General features: G+C 38.4%; 1 protein-coding gene across 1 annotated transcript; it reads left to right on the plus strand.

Annotated features, from left to right (window-relative positions):
- The first annotated feature begins 8,652 nt into the window (after positions 1-8,652).
- On the plus strand, positions 8,653-15,370 carry LOC128513950 (DOMON domain-containing protein FRRS1L). Its single transcript, XM_053487527.1, has 5 exons — positions 8,653-8,985; positions 11,103-11,187; positions 11,849-11,987; positions 12,377-12,623; positions 14,096-15,370. Exons 1-5 carry the CDS (start codon positions 8,790-8,792, stop codon positions 14,266-14,268), a joined length of 840 nt encoding a protein of 279 aa, XP_053343502.1. The 5' UTR covers positions 8,653-8,789; the 3' UTR covers positions 14,269-15,370.
- Positions 15,371-16,488: the final 1,118 nt, after the last annotated feature.

Here is a 16,488-nt window from a genome sequence, read left to right on the forward strand (position 1 = left end):
GAGGTTATTAACGCTGCTCAGAGTTTAAGGAGGCTTTAATAGCCATCCTTAGTGTGAGTAAATGAGCCATGTCCAGTGAGCGCGAGAGGGATTTATACCACTGCGCGGGTCTGGCTTTGGCGTAAAGAGGACGCAACCAGTGAGAGGTTCGGGTCAAAGACAGTGTTTATACACACAGCAAGATGTGAGGCATTCAGATGTCTCAATCCAAAGATAAATGGAAATGAAATGGAAAAAAAGTTCCTGAGAGAGTCCTCAAAAGATTAACACAACAATTTGAACTTGCATATCCTCATACAGTCTGTAACACTACTAAGTAACTAAACTAGAGGTCCTTGAGGAAACCTGGAAATACATGTGAGACTCATGTAATACATTTCAGACTGTAACCCCATCTCAGGATCTAAAACGTTTCATTATGGGGGTTTTTCACATATATTTTTTTTCAAACCTTTAAATATGTTAAACCAGAATAATGAACCTTAGCTGAAAGTTTTATAGAATCTGTTTCAAATAATGTGTTTTAAACAAAGCAATTCTTTCTTTCATCTTAATTAGGCTCTTTATCCTGGTCAGGATGGCTTTGAATTAAAGGCCTACCTGGTCACACTCGGCACAAGGGAGGAACACACAGAAATAAATAAGGCTACAGTACGTTCACATTACTTAGGGTGACTCAAATCAGATTTTTTTTTAACACAAATTTACAAAAATATAAAAAAATATTTTTAAAATAACATCCATTATTTGAAATGGATGAGCGGTTGCATATATATATATATATATATATATATATATATATATATATATATATATATATATACTCAGCAAAAAAAGAAACGTCCTCTGACTTTCAACTGTTTTTACTTTCAGTAAACTTAATGTGTAAATATTTGTATGAACACTAAAAGAGTCAACACCATAAGACATAAACTATAAATATTTCACAATGTGTCCCTGAATGAAGAGAGGCTCAAAATCAAAAGTACCAGTCAGTATCTGGTGTGGTCACCAGCTGCTTGAAGTACTGCAGTGCATCTCCTCCTCATGGACTGCCTATTGCGGACAGTCTGAGCACTGATAGAGGGATTGTGTGTTCCTGGTGTGACTCGGGCAGTTGTTGTGGCCATCCTGTACCTGTCACGCAGGTGTGATATTCGGATGTACCGATCCTGTGCAGGTGTTGTTACACGTGGTCTTCCACTGCGAGGATGATCAGCTGTCCTTCCTGTCTCCCTGTAGCACCGTCTTAGGCGTCTCACAGTGCGGACATGGCGATTTATTACCCTAACCACATCAGCAGTCCTCATGCCTCCCTGCAGCATGCCTAATGCACGTTCACGCAGATGAGCAGGGACCCTGGGCATCTTTCTTTGGGTGTTTTTCACAGTCGGTAGACAAGTCTCTTTAGTGTCCTGCGTTTTTAGAACTGTGACCTTAAATGCCTACTTTCTGTAAGCTGTTAAGGTCTTAACGACCATTCCACAGGTGCATGTTAATTAATTGATTATGGTTAATTGAACAAGAATGGAAAACATTGTTTAAACCCTTTACAATGAAGATCTGTAAAGTTATTTGGATTTTTACAACATTATTGTTGAAATACGCAGTCCTGAAAAAGGGGCGTTTCTTTTTTTGCTGAGTATATATATATATATATATATATATATATATATATATATATATATATATATATATATATGTGCACATATTTGTATATATAGACATGTTTTAACCCAGATGGCACAGATGTATTGATGAAGGCATGAGTGTTCATATTAGTCAGATAAAAGTCATTTGTGATTATGAATGTGATCCGTCACGTCATACAAATCTGATCTGATTTAAACCAAAAAATCTGAATTGAAAAATTTGGCTTGTAATGTGAAAGTAGCCTTACAGTCAACAGTCCGCTTCTAAGTTGTTTTTGGGCAGCGGAAGGAAACTGGTGAACCCAACTGGTGAACTGAAGGGAACTGGTGAAACCCACATGGACAGCATGTGAAATATATATTTTTGCAGAGAGTAACCCAGGATTCAGGGTTGAAGTAGGGAAGCTGTAAGGCAGCAAAATGCAAGAATCGTGATAATTGTTGAGCTATTGAACGTTTATCTTTATTCATATTTGAATATTATTATTATTTCCAATTCTACTGGAAATATAATTTACCATTTTTAGACTTATCAACACCAACAATGCTTTATTTTTGTATAATAATAATAATAATAATAATAATAATAATAATAAAAATAATTATTATTATTATTATTATTATTATTATTATTATTATTATTTCTTCAAAGCCATGGTATAAATGAAAACTGACACATTTGCACTGGTTTAAAGTATAAAGAAATAATTCTGTACTTCTTGTTATAGAAATGCCCAAAATCTAATCATTCTTGCTTTCAGGAAATGTATATATGTATAAATACATTGCAATATCCATAATCATAATTTCCCTTGTTATTTGTACTCACTTTGAGACCTACAGTACCTGGTGCTGAAGTAGTGGGAGATTTTTTCCAGACAATCATCAAATTATGTTCTAAACATAATGGAGTATCATGCGTAGTCCTGAATCAACACTGCCATCTTGTGACTTGCTTTAAATTAGCAGGTTTCAAAACTCCCTCAGTAATATTAAACAGTAGGTGACTTTATACTTTATAGACATAACATTATGATCACGCGCTTAATGTTCAGTAGCTTCCACTACCCCTTACCCCCCCATCCCCCCCCCCAGTCCCGACCCATTGATGCATGGACTCGACTAGACGTCTAAAGGTGAGCTGTGGTATCTGACACCAAGCCATCCAAGCTTGAGATCTGGAGAATTTGAAGGCCAAGTCAATTTCTCACGGTTGGGGTTGTGTTCCATGAAGCATTCTTGAACCATTTTTGAACCATGAGGGAAAATGCCTCTTTGGAGGGGTCTACATGGTGAGCAACAATAGGTGCTTTTGGTCGCGGCAGACACAGGTCAGGATGGGCACCAAACTGTGTTCTGACACTTGTTTATGGGAACCAGCATCAACTTTCAGCGATTTGAGCTACAGTAACTCACTGCACAAGCCCAGCCTATGACCCTGTCACTGCTTCAGTAGCAGCTTTTCCCTCCTTGGACCCCTTTTCATTTCTGGAGCACAGTACCTGCTCTCATTCCACACAAGGTTAAAAACATAATTGTCTCCTGTAATGATGGGTGGCAATAAGGTTTGTATGATAAAAACAAAGAAAACCATTACAAAACCATTACATTTAGCTACAAATGTGAATAATTGTATATGTTAATTGTATATCTAACCCAACAAGATGCACATTGCAGGCTGATTGGCATTTTTTAAATTGCCCATAGTGTGTGATACCCCTGCAACCCTCCACAGGATAAGCAGTATAGTATTTAGTATTTAGTTTAGTTAATATTGTGTCTACATTTAGCTGCAGCAACAACTCCACCTCAACATGGGAGATAAAGACAGACAAAGTCAGACCATCTATAATTCAAACCTGTTCAGTTTGCCTAATGCAGCAGTGTGAGCCCAATATGCATTGTTAAATGGAATTGCATTTGCCACATGTGACGCATATCTCTCTCTCTCTCTCTCACACACACACACACACACACACACACACACACACACACACTTAAAAAAAAGCAAACATATCCTGTGTGTAATCTTTTTTAACCTATAGGCTTGGCCAGTAGTTCTTAAGCTCTGGATAAGCATGAGATATGTAACGGTTCATAATTTGAACATGCTAGCTCATTTAACTGGTGGAAAAAAAAAAGAGCCTGAAGCCCCAACAAACTCCCCACAGATTAATGTAGAATTCGCTTTGTACTGAGGATCACCTTGTCCATTTATTCAAATCAGACACCATGGCAAAGTAAGCAGAAAATGACAAGAAGTGATACAGTTCTAGGTATTTCTATAAGAAACTGTTCTATGACGATATGACGAACACATCTGCATTCTCCTTCAATAGCGTTTATTCTGTACATGGTCATGGGAGTCTATCCCAGGAGACTTTAGGAACAAGGGGACCAAACTATCGCAAAGAAATAAAACAAACCATTCGTGGAATACCAATTAGCCGAATCTGCATGTCTTTGAACTGTGGGAGGAAACCGGAGAACCCAGAGGAAACCCACACACAGGAGAACCTGCAAACTCCATAAGGTAAGATAGGATAGACCTTTATTCGTCCCACAGTGGGGAAATTTCTATACTGTAGGTGGAGGGACACATTATATCTCATGGGGTTCTTTTGCCTGACTCATGACTGTCTCAACACCAAGAATAATCTCCAATCAAATGAAGATTGTGGTCTGAAGCTGTTCAGATTTCAGTCAGTGCACGCCCCACTGGCAGCTTTTATTTTATTTTAGTAGGGCACATACATATACTAGTAGATTTGGTCAACAGAACATTGTACAATACACTTTATCACAGTATGCTGCAAAAGAAAGCTTAGGGGGAAAATAGGTGGGTCACCTCTGTGCCCCTGTGAGTCGAAATGTACAAGAATTAAGAGGAGACAATGCTGACGAGGGATATAGCTGACATGATACTCCTACGCACCATCTGTCATGGCATAATTAGCAGCTAGCCATGACATTGACACAGTACAGCTCCCGCACTAATTTCAAAGGTTTTAGAGTCAATTATGAAAGGTCTACGCTGGCAGAATAATATTTACATTATGTAAGGTTTATGAGGCAAAAACCCCAACCAACAAACAAAGTATGACTGGAAATGTGTAAATAATAATAATAATAATAATAATAATAATAATGTATTTAACTATTCTGCTATAGTACATCTTTAAAATCATTGAGCTCATTTTCCATTCATTTCATACATTCTATTCACTCATTCATTAATTTTTTTAATTTAGTGAAAATAAAGGCTCACCCCATGCCTTTAGGACAGAATCAGTTATATCAAACACTTTTTAAGAACATATAACATTCATACCCATGGTCTACTGTGGCGACCAGGAGCAGCCAGAAGAACAAACAACAACATGCAATAAACCTGTACTGCACCTGAAGTCTCCTTCATTCTTTTCAACAAGAAAAAAAAATTAATAAAACAGTGCTAGGATTAGAACAAATCCCTGCTTTACATTATCACCCAAATAAGGATGGGTTCCCTCAAGGTTTCTTCCTATTGCCATCTCAGGGAGTTTTCCTTGCCACCGTGGCCGTCACCCTTGGCTTGCTCATCAGGGACAATCTGATTATACTAATTCATACACATTCACATTTCATACAAACTTCCATAATTCTTATGATTGTGCAATGCTTCTTTGCGACAATGACGAGTGTTGACAAAGCGCTATACAAATACAATTTAATTTAAGTGAATATCCAATATTAAGTGCTCCTTCAGCTGTGAACTCATGCATAGTAGCTTTTTAAGGGGACAAACAAGTGATTATCTTGAATCTAAGAGGAGTGCAACCTGTTTGGTGTGGAAGTATTTTCTTGGTGTTAGCTTGTTACAATTCTTACTGAAGGTTTTGATATTGGAATATAAATTATAATAGATAAAGTGACCTTAGTGCCTGAGGTTTATTTGTTGTAAGGTCAATTATAATGTCGATTAATATTTGTTGTAATGTTGAGACCAAACTAAGCCCCCATTGGGTTTATGAAGTATATGATCATGTTTATTGCTTCAGCTGAGCTAAGGTTCTGAGGACTGGGAATGGCTAAATGCCTTAACATAGAACCTTTCTACCAGACCGATTCTTTAAATATCAGGAATGCTAGTGCTATTGGTTTTTTTATTTCTTTTTTTTTGCACTATCTAATATCATTGCCTTCTTGGAAAGTCCATGGTCTCCGTGGCTATTTTATTGGTCTCTTTTAATTCTTACAAAAGAAACATATTTTTCTTTTTTTTTTCACCACATCTGTTTTCTAATTGCCTAGTATAACAGTGCAGAGTGGTCTAACAAAGTCTTCTTTCTCAACTTGGTATAAAATTATTTTTCAAGTTTCTCAAATGCTTTGGCCAGCATCTAGTCACATTCTTAAGTCTGTTAACACTGCTCTTATTGCAGCATCCCTAATGTGGTCCAGACAAGTTTCTGAAAAGGTTTATAATATGTTATTATAAGCAATACTGGTTTTGTAACTGACTCTGCATAAAGAGACATTTTTCTTTCACTAGTCTTACTCCTGGTTTTATCACGTCATTGAGGATTGTGTTTTTAGTCTTGCATCCTGCTGCTACATTTGTGTACAATATCAACCTTTTCAAGAACTGATCGAAATAGTTCTTTCAGTGCTTGAAAATGTTTGAATGTTCTTCCAATGATTGGTGTGTTTCCTCCAGGGATTCTGGTTTCTTCCCACAGTTTAAATGGGTGGCTTGTGCTGTGCAATAAGCTGGCACTCCATAAGCTGGCAGGCTCCTAGCCCCTGTGATCCTCTACAGGATAATCAATATTGACAATGGATGGCTAGATGGATATTGAAATTGGTATGGAAACTGATAAATATTGTTATTTACCCCAGTGGTGAGATAAACTATCTGTTCACCCTTTCATCAGGAGACTTTGTATCTTAAAGATGCTACAGCTATTTGTGTATGGCAGTTCAAAAGGCTCTGCATAATTGGCCCTGCTTTCATGCACAGAGAACTTTAATGGTTTCATCCAAGTGGGTCTGACTATTATTTAGCACAAACAGCAATTCATAAAGATGGTGTCAAAGGAAGCATGCATTAGCTCTCACTCCCCACTTCTGGTAAGATGAATGTGATCAGGGAAAACTAGTTAGTGGGTGGAAATTGGCTGTGCTCTCTGGATGGGAGGGATGACAATCTGCTTGACCACATTTTCCACAGCAGGAAACTTCATTGGTGTGCTGAAAATATGAATGAAATTAGTCCATCTACAACAAGAACCCACAATGGTCTAATGACGGTCCCATGGTAATGGTGCAATAGTTATTTCTAAATGCACTTTAACATGGCGGGTTAAAATGAAGCTCAAAACTTAGATTATTAATATTACAAAAGGTAATTAAAGACAAGATCAAGTAGAAGTCAAAAGGCAATGGAGAGCTAAGTCAAAAGTTACTTACTATCATTGCCATCAGTAATATATTCCTGCTGGTTTTTCAAGATACTTAGGAACACCTACAGAAGATTGTTTCCATAAGCACAACTGACTATGAATTGTGAGAGAACCAATCAACACGTAAAGTATACAGAATGGAATAATTAATGGAATAATTCAGTATTGTATAGTTCCTACACAATTAAAATGACATAATATTCCTGATCTTAGTTAACCATCAAAAAGAAAGAAAAAAAGAAAGAAAAAAAGGAAGGAAGGAAGGAAAGAAGAAAGGAGCTGCTTGTGTTGCAGTTTTGAAATTTAAGTGCAGGTGATTACATTCAGCATTATTACCAATACCTACATGACATGTTCAGTCATCTATTACAACTAACACTGATAAGCCATAACAATATGACCATTGGTCTAATATTGAGTAGGTCCCCCTTTGTGCCACCATAACGGTGATGTACTGTGTGTTCTCATACCTTTTAATCAATTTGATCTACACTAGCACTTCTACTGGATTGGACCACATGGGCCAGCCTTCACTTCATATGTGCATCCTTAAACCTTGGCCACCAATGACCCTGTTGCCAGTTCACGGCTTTTCTTTCCTTGGATTACTTTTGGTAGGTCCTGACCACTGCAGCCTGGGTACATCCCAAAGGAGCTGCAGTTTTGGAGTTGCTCTGACCCAGTCATCAAGCCATCACAATTTGGTCCTTGTCAAAGTCGTTCTAGTCCTTACGCTTGGCCATTTTTTTTGGCCTAACACATCAACTTCAGACAAAAAGTTCCCTTTCTACCTAATGTATCCCTCCTACTTCTAGCTGATATTGTGATGAGATATTGAAAATGCAGTTATTGTAATGGCTAGACAACTGGGTCAGAGCAGCTCCAACACAGTAGCTCTTGTGGGATGTTCCCAGGCTGGATGTTGGACAGGAGCTTCCAAAAGGTCCTCACACAGCCAATCAATAAGGCGATTTGGAAATACCAAACAGCATATTTATTCGGACTGTGTGATAGGAAACCACTAAGCCCTGGGAGAACGTGCAAACTTTACAGAGACGGTCCGATTCGAACCGGAGGTGCACATCAACAGTGCTAAGCCACTTGCAAAACAACATTTATTTACAGTAATATTATATGGACTAGGCTTTTACACAGAGTATACTAGTAGTACGGGATTAAATTGGACTTGCTGTCAGGTTGTGAATGTGACCATGATGGCAGTAAAATAAGCCACAGGCATGACTCTACTCCATCAGACACGTAGTGCTCTCTTATTGGAGACACACAGTGGCAGTCTGGACACTGATATGAGGAGGGGGAGAGACTATAATGGGGGGGGGGCTATCAGATTAAAAGACTAAAAAATATTGGGCTTTAGTGGGTTTACAGAAGGTTCGGGTTTTATAATGAATCAAATAATATTTTGTGTCAAATCAAATCCAGGAAGTGAGTACAGTATTATCCGAAGCTCCTGTGTGCATCCTGTCCTAACCTCCCCCCCCTCTGGGGTACTTGGTACAGCCTTATTACCCCCTTCGCATCACCATCTCCATCATCTTCGTTATTATTAGCTGAATTTCCTCCATTCATGAACATGATCTAATCAGCGTCATATCCCCCCAGTGTTACACACTGGAATGCGACTCAAGACGTTGTGTACATCGCAGCTCCTGATTCTTGGTTTCGATCCATAATGTTTCCCGCGCGAGTGTTGGTGCTGCTGCTGGAGCCGAGCCTGTGGCGGCTGAGCTCAGGAAGCCCTACCGACGACAACGCACTGCGGAGCGGCCATGGAGAGCACGGAGAGCCGGGACACAACGAGCACCACAAGGACTCCTACAGCACGTTCGCGTCGGAGTTCCTGGAGTCTAGATATCTCTCAGATGAAGGTGAGCAGGACCTGGGTTAGTGCAAACTGCCTGGGTGTTTATCTCAATATGTGTGTTTGTTGTTGTTGTTGTTGTTGTGTATGGGAGCTCTGTTGTTGTAGGCCTGTTTTTGGACATACATAAGGACGTTATAGCTATGTTAGAAATAGCTTATGGTAAAATATATATATTAATAGACTGAAGGTGTGATTTCGTGCCTTGTTGTGGAGGCAGGTGTTGTTGAATCAGCACCGCGGACAGCACCTTGACTCAGGATTAAGCCACGCCCCCTCTGCCTCATGCGACTCAGAAGAACAGGCCACTATCTGTTTACTGACTTTGATCAGGTCTTGGTTCTAAAAATATTCCAAAGCACAAGTGGGTCAATTTGTGCAAAATGGAAAAAAATTTTTTGAAGGTGTTTGACTGAAGGAGCCTGACAGAAGGTCTAAAGGTGTTTGACAGAAGATCTGAAGGAGCCTGATTGAAGGTCTGAAGGAGCCTGACTAAAAGTCTGAAGGTGTTTGACTGAAGGTCTGAAGGAGCCTGACTGAAGGTCTAAAGGAGGCTGACTGAAGGTCTGAAGGACCCTGACTGAAGGTCTGAAGGTGTTTGACTGAAGGTCTGAAGGAGCCTGACTGAAGGTCTGAAGGAGCCTGACTGAAGGTCTGAAGGAGCCTGACTGAAGGTCTAAAGGAGCCTGATTGAAGGCCTGGAGGAGCCTGACTGAAGGTCTAAAGGAGCCTGACTGAAGGTCTGAAGGAGCCTGACTGAAGGTCTGAAGGAGCCTGACTGAAGGTCTGAAGGTGTTTGACTGATAGCACTTAGTTAATAACCTTGTAACGCAGTGTAAGTATCTATCCAATAACAAAAACTTCAATGCACTTTTTTAAGTCGCTCTGGATAAAAACATCTGCCAAATGCCTGAATGTAAATTTAAATATAAGAAGCGGGAAAGATCAGCTTAGACAGGACAAGGACAACTACAGCATGGACACTGCACATACTGTAGCTCAGCTTTATAGAGGAACAGTTCAGGAGAAAAGCCTTCTGGTTTTGGGAATCCTGTGAATATGTGAAAAAATCAGTCTTTGTCCTTGACTGATTAGAATTGTTCAACCTTGGCACAAATTTGGCCGAATCACCTTCTCCACAGTGAAGAACAACGTGTTAGAGTCATGCTGTGGGGATGTTGTTTATTTTTTCAGCAGTGGAAGCTGGTCAGGGTTTGAGGGTGAGATGATATTAACATCAATTACCATCAACTGTTATACTAAACTGCCTGCCACCTAACAAACAGTATGAATCAGATCAATTCCTGCTCTCTGTTTCACCCAGATGAGGATGGGTTCCCTGTTGAGTCTGGTTCCTCTCAGGGTTTCTTCCTATTACCATCTCAGGGAGTTTTTCCTTGCCACTGTCGCCCTCGGCTCGCTCACCAGGGACTATCTGACCATTTTGATTCACACACATTCACATTCCATACAAACTTAAATAATTCTTTTGATTGTGTAAAGCTGCTTTGTGACAATGCCTGAGATCTTTCTTTGTTAAAAGCGCTATATAAATAAAATAAAATTGAATTATATAGATGCATGAATAAGTATAGGACAATCTCAGAAGAAAACTTGAGACTAATCATACTGCTTAAGCTTTACTATAGGGGTTTAGAAGAACATGAATGTGTTAGAATGACCCAATCAGAGCATAAACACCTCCACAGGTCCAGAGGGTTTAACTTAGGTTGAGTATTTGTTACTCTGAAGAAAGTGACACTTCTGTACATAATCAGATCCTACAGTATGTATGTTGTCTGTGATCATATGTCAACATGTTCATAATATGCACATGAGCTTTTAAACATTTCCGACACCTAGTTTACAATCATGCCCACTTCCACAGGTTCTTCAAATGACATTTGTTCTTTGGTATACCGATCGAGTTCTTCAGAGCTCTTACACTACAGTATCGGGTCAAATGTATATAGACTCCTGACAATCACACCCATATGTGCTTCTTTCCCAAGCAAGACATTGTACAAATTTTATTTTTATGCCATAGCATTACAGTTTTTAATTATTGGAACCAATAAAAACCCCTGGAGACCCACTCCTATCCTCTTTGCTTTGTGTTCCCAGGTTATCCTTTCCCAACAGCCCCTCCTGTTGACCCTTTTGCCCGCATCAAAGTCAGTGACTGTGGAGTAACAAAAGGCTGTATCAGGTGAGCTTAAAGTTTAATATTTAAACAAACTCATATACTGTGCAGTAGAACTTTTGTGCTTATTTTACAACACTACTGTATGCTTGATTTTGATTGGTCAGAAGGTCTTGATAAATTTTCTTAGACGGTAAGCTTTGCAATACATTCTAATATGTGACAGCTGCTCCATGTACTCCATGGCTAACTTGTTTTGTGCACTTTCTACAACATGAAATGCAATTGCTATATTCATGCTTCATATACTACACACAAATCTGGTTAGGAAACGCAACACCATGCAAACGTAGTGAAGTTAAAAGTACCGATATTGGTTGTATAATGTTGTGGAGTAGAAGTAAAACTTATCTATTAATAAAGCTACTCAAGCACCAAGTAACAGTTATGCTGTGTATTGTTATCAAACTTCACCTTTCTGGTAATGTACTTTGTAAGCATTATGCAGCAACCTTTATTCCGGGATATGTTTGAGAATCTGAAATGTACAGTACTGAAACACTTTAACTAATGTAACTAACAGAAGTGAGCTTGATGTGAACTCCATGTACTTGGACAAAGCCAAATTAGACCAAACTGGCGGAACAGTACCTATAAAAAAATCTGTTAAAGTATAATATATTGTGTATTTTTATCTCTCTCTTTGTTTATTCGTGTGTGTGTGTAGGTATGGAAAGCCGGGCTGTGATGCAGAATCATGTGACTATTTCCTAAGTTACAGGCGCATTGGTACAGATGTTGAGTTTGAGATGAGCGCAGACACGGATGGCTGGGTTGCTGTCGGCTTTTCTTCTGATAAGAAAATGGTAACTTGAGGAACCAGACTCAACATACAGCCCATCCTCATTTTAGTGATATCAGATAGCAGGAATTGATCTGCGGTCGTACAAATGTTGTTCAGTAAATTTGAACGATTACATTAAAATGGGTTTACTGGGATACTTTTGGCATAACGATGGAGCTATATCCCCCCTTCACACACAGTCGTGTCCTGTTTTTTTTGTTACAGCTGCTTACTGATTTTATCATACTAAGTAATTAAATTGACTCAAATGAAACATACAGATTTAAAATAAATAAATAAAAGCAATAACATTAACAATTAATTGCAGACCCATCATGTGTCTATGTTCCCATGTAAAACATACAAGAATTAAAGGGAAGCCATGGTTGTAATCTGTTATATCTCTGCTAGGGAGGTGATGATGTCATGGGCTGTGTCCACGATGACAACGGCCGGGTGAGGATCCATCACTTCTATAACGTAGGCCAGTGGGCCAAAGAGATCAGGCGAAACCCAGCCCGGGATGAGGAGGGGCTCTTCGAGAACAATCGAGTGACTTGTCGCTTTAAGCGTCCACTTCACGTGCCACGTGAGGAAACGTTGGTGGACCTTCACCTCAGCTGGTACTACCTGTTTGCCTGGGGTCCTGCAATACAGGGTATGTGTGTATTAAACAATGCTGTGATCTTTATCTGCTAGTATTTCAAACACTGTATCTGGATTTTACTAAAAACAGAGAGTGAGGTTACATTCTTTCTTTCATAGTCTAGTCAATCTGAGTCTTACATTTCTTCAAGTTTGTAGTTGTTGCCACTAAAGATGTGGGTGGGAGTGTTTTAATATCCTGCTTGTGCAGATGATGTTGTAAGATATTTAGTAGCCTATGTATATAATAAAACATCCATGATGGGAATCTCCTGTTCAACCACAACCCACATGAGCTCTATTAGATTGAGATCTGGTGACTGTGGAGGGCAATTGAGTACAGTGACCTCATTGTGATGTTTAAGAAACCAGTTTGAGATGATTTTAACTTTGTGAGACTTTAAGAGGCGTAAAGTGTATGCCACTTAAATCACCTTTCTTCCCCTTTCTGATGCTCGGATTAAACTTCAGAAGCTCGTCTTGATCGTGTCTAAACGCCTAAATGCATCAAGTTGCTGCCATGTGTTGGCTGACAGTTTACGTTTGCATTTAAACTGTTGTACCTAATAAAGGGGTCAATGGGTGTGATTTAGAGCAGCTACTGCACAGCTCTTTAGATTTTACTACTCTCATCCAAGTGCAAGAATCTCAGGCTATCATGGGCACAGACTCGCCCAGTTAAAGCCTGGAAAAAGACCAAGTGGTCCTCAGAACGTTTAGGTTGATATTACTGTATGCCCATGATTCATCTTAAGGATCGATGTTTCGTGCATGCAGAGATGTTTTTCTGCTTACCATAGATGTAAAGAATAATTTTGACAAATTAAGGTATTATATCCTTCTATCATCTTGAACCAATTCAGCAATTTTCTCATCAACAGAGGTGGGTAGAGTAGCCAAAAAAATTACTAAAGAGTAATATTTTGGATGTTAATCACATGTTAATGTTAATATATATACGTATAGGTATAGTAAATTATAGTATAATTTACTATATTATATACTGTATATGTGTATATATACTGTACAGTATATAAACAGTATATTATTCTATTCTATTATAATTATACATGCCAACACTGCAACATTCAATGAAACAGCAAAACTTCCTGCAGCATGTTTGATCATAATTGATGACTCAATGTTTTTTTTTTACCATTCTGTGTAAACTGTAAAGATTAGTGCATGTAAAAATACTCAAATCAGTCATCTGGCACCAACAACCATTCCATGGTTAAAGATCACATTTTCCCCCAATTCTAGTGTTTGATGTAACCATTTATTAAATCTCTTCCTATGACTTCATGCATTCTTCTGCTGCAACATGATTGGTTGATCAGATAGTTGCATAAACTACTCAGACATTACTCAGACTACTCTACACTCCACACAGAATTGTTGCATTTCCATATGTTTTCAACTGCATGCAACAGCATCACCACCACAATATCTGCTCTAACACTCCTGTCTTTATTTTCCCCTCAGGTTCTATAACGAGGCACGACATTGATGCACCGCCGGTGTCTGATCGCATGATCAGCATTTATAAATACGAGGACATTTTCATGCCTGCTACGGCCTACCAGACCTTCTCATCCCCGTTCTGCCTCTTGCTCATCGTCGCGCTCACATTCTACCTGCTCATGGGAAGCCCATAACCAGGAAGAAACAGGCAGGAATTACGAGTTAACAGCATTACAGGTTACAGGGCAGCAATAATACAGCATAGGAGAATATTAATAATAATAATAATATGAATACTAATAACAAACAAACAAAAAACATGTGTATTAGAAATAAACAGCTAGCATCTGCAGCAAGTTAGAGTTATGCAGTATAGACACTGTTCTAGGGAGAAAGCTATATTATTAATTAAGCTGATAGGCTATACAGATGAAACGCCTTAGCTTTTTTGTCATGTGCATCTCCAGTTTTGCTGATAGTGCCAAATACTGTACATGCAAGTGCCAGTTTTTTCACAGTAGCATCACACACACACCCTAAGGGATATTTTGTGTCAAGTATCACGTGCAGGTGCGGCAGGAAATGATTACATAACCATAGAATCACAAGCTAGAGATCTAGAATCTCTGTAACGCACTGAAGATCTTTAAATATGATATATAGCGTGATTTTGGAGCAGAGGCCATTATCTGTTCAAACATCGCCTTTAACAAACACCTACAGACTAACACACAACCACAAAACTCCACCATGGCAAGAGTACTTTTAGCATCTCGGAAACACTAGAAGCATGCCAGCAAACCAGGATTTCCCGTAACACTCCACAGACACAGGTCTCCACTAGGATGTGCTATTTTAACAAGTTTAAAGCAGTATTTCTATTTCATGTCAATGGTTCTCGTTTCCTGAACCAGCATTTATCTGTTACTGATATCTCGGTATTAAAATGTCTAGTCCTCTGTGGCTGTTCGTTCGCTGTGTGTACAGATTAACTGGATTAAGTAAGGACTAAAAATCAAGAGAGGAAAATAATCCAAGATGTGATGATGTGACGTGCCCTGAGGCAAAGCGGAGTTACTATTAACTCCTGAAGGATTATTTGTTTCACAGAGCTTACCCTGAAGTGACTGTACATTTCAAAACATTTTAAGTACATTTAGTATTACAGAACGAGTTTAATGTTAGTTCTGGTTATTACTGACATTATAACAGCTATAAACATCATTTCCTCACATGCCTTTCTTTTCACTCTCCTTTGATAATAAATAAAAGTAACAAATGATGAAAACCGAAAAACTCTGTTTTCTTCTCCTTTGTGGAAAAATGTACCCTTTTTTTAAAAAAAAAGAAAAGACTGACACTAAAGATCAGTGTAAACATCAAATGAACCTCTTCAAGCGGTATGATATCAAGGATTGCGTCCTAATTTGTTAAATAACATGCAACCTATCCATCATGCAACTTGTTTTGAATTAGAGGTTACTATAGAAACAATAACATATTATAACCAGTGCATTAATATCAACCTGTGATTTTTTTATTACAGCCAGCATGAGAATCAGATCTGCTTTTATAGAAATGTAATCATCACCTTTAAATAAATCAGAATTGAGAATTCAAGTGATATATGTAGGTGTGATTTTTGACCGTGACTCTTAAAAAACAAACAAACAAACAAAAAAGCAGTGATTGTTTTTCTTTAACTGATTTAGGCATGGGGTAAATATACTAAAATGTGTAAGGAACTCTTACTGTACTTTATAATAATAAAAACCATGATTTTGCCTTCAGCTTAATGAAGTGAATTTAGTTAAATCTCCAAAGTCTACCTGCTGCACATAATGTAGACTTCATAAACAACGTATTTGGCTTACCTTTTTTTTTGCCTCTCACCTTTTTTTACCTATACAAGAAATTCACATACTGTATGAATGGTGTTCAAGTTTTCTACCGTGATAGTATCCAATCACTAGTGAAACACTGGGATAAGTGCGTTAGTGTAGCAGGGGATGATATAGAGGTATAAATGCTTTTAATCTCATAACTGTGTTCTGGTATTCTTCACAATCAAAAGTCCCAGTTTGACTTAAACGCTCCTCTTAAATGTTTTCTGGGGATGTAAAGGTATGAAACATAAACAAAATAGACAAAAAGTTGTTTCTAAACATGCATGACACTTTAGGCACTGAAAGCATTGCCAAAAATTAATTTATAAAGATTTATGCATAATATGTGGAAAAGTCATGTGATCACCATCTTTCAAACTGCTGCGAACTCCACTTGACTCAAAAGTGTTGGCTGGGTATTGCACTGTGGGGTGTTGTATTGAGTTTTTAAGATATTTTAATATATTTTGGAACAAGTTTTAGGATAAGACAATGCTGTTAATTCTAGAGGTTACTTGCGGCTCCAAC

This window comes from Clarias gariepinus, chromosome 26 (assembly GCF_024256425.1).
Source record: "Clarias gariepinus isolate MV-2021 ecotype Netherlands chromosome 26, CGAR_prim_01v2, whole genome shotgun sequence".
NCBI lineage: Eukaryota > Metazoa > Chordata > Actinopteri > Siluriformes > Clariidae > Clarias > Clarias gariepinus.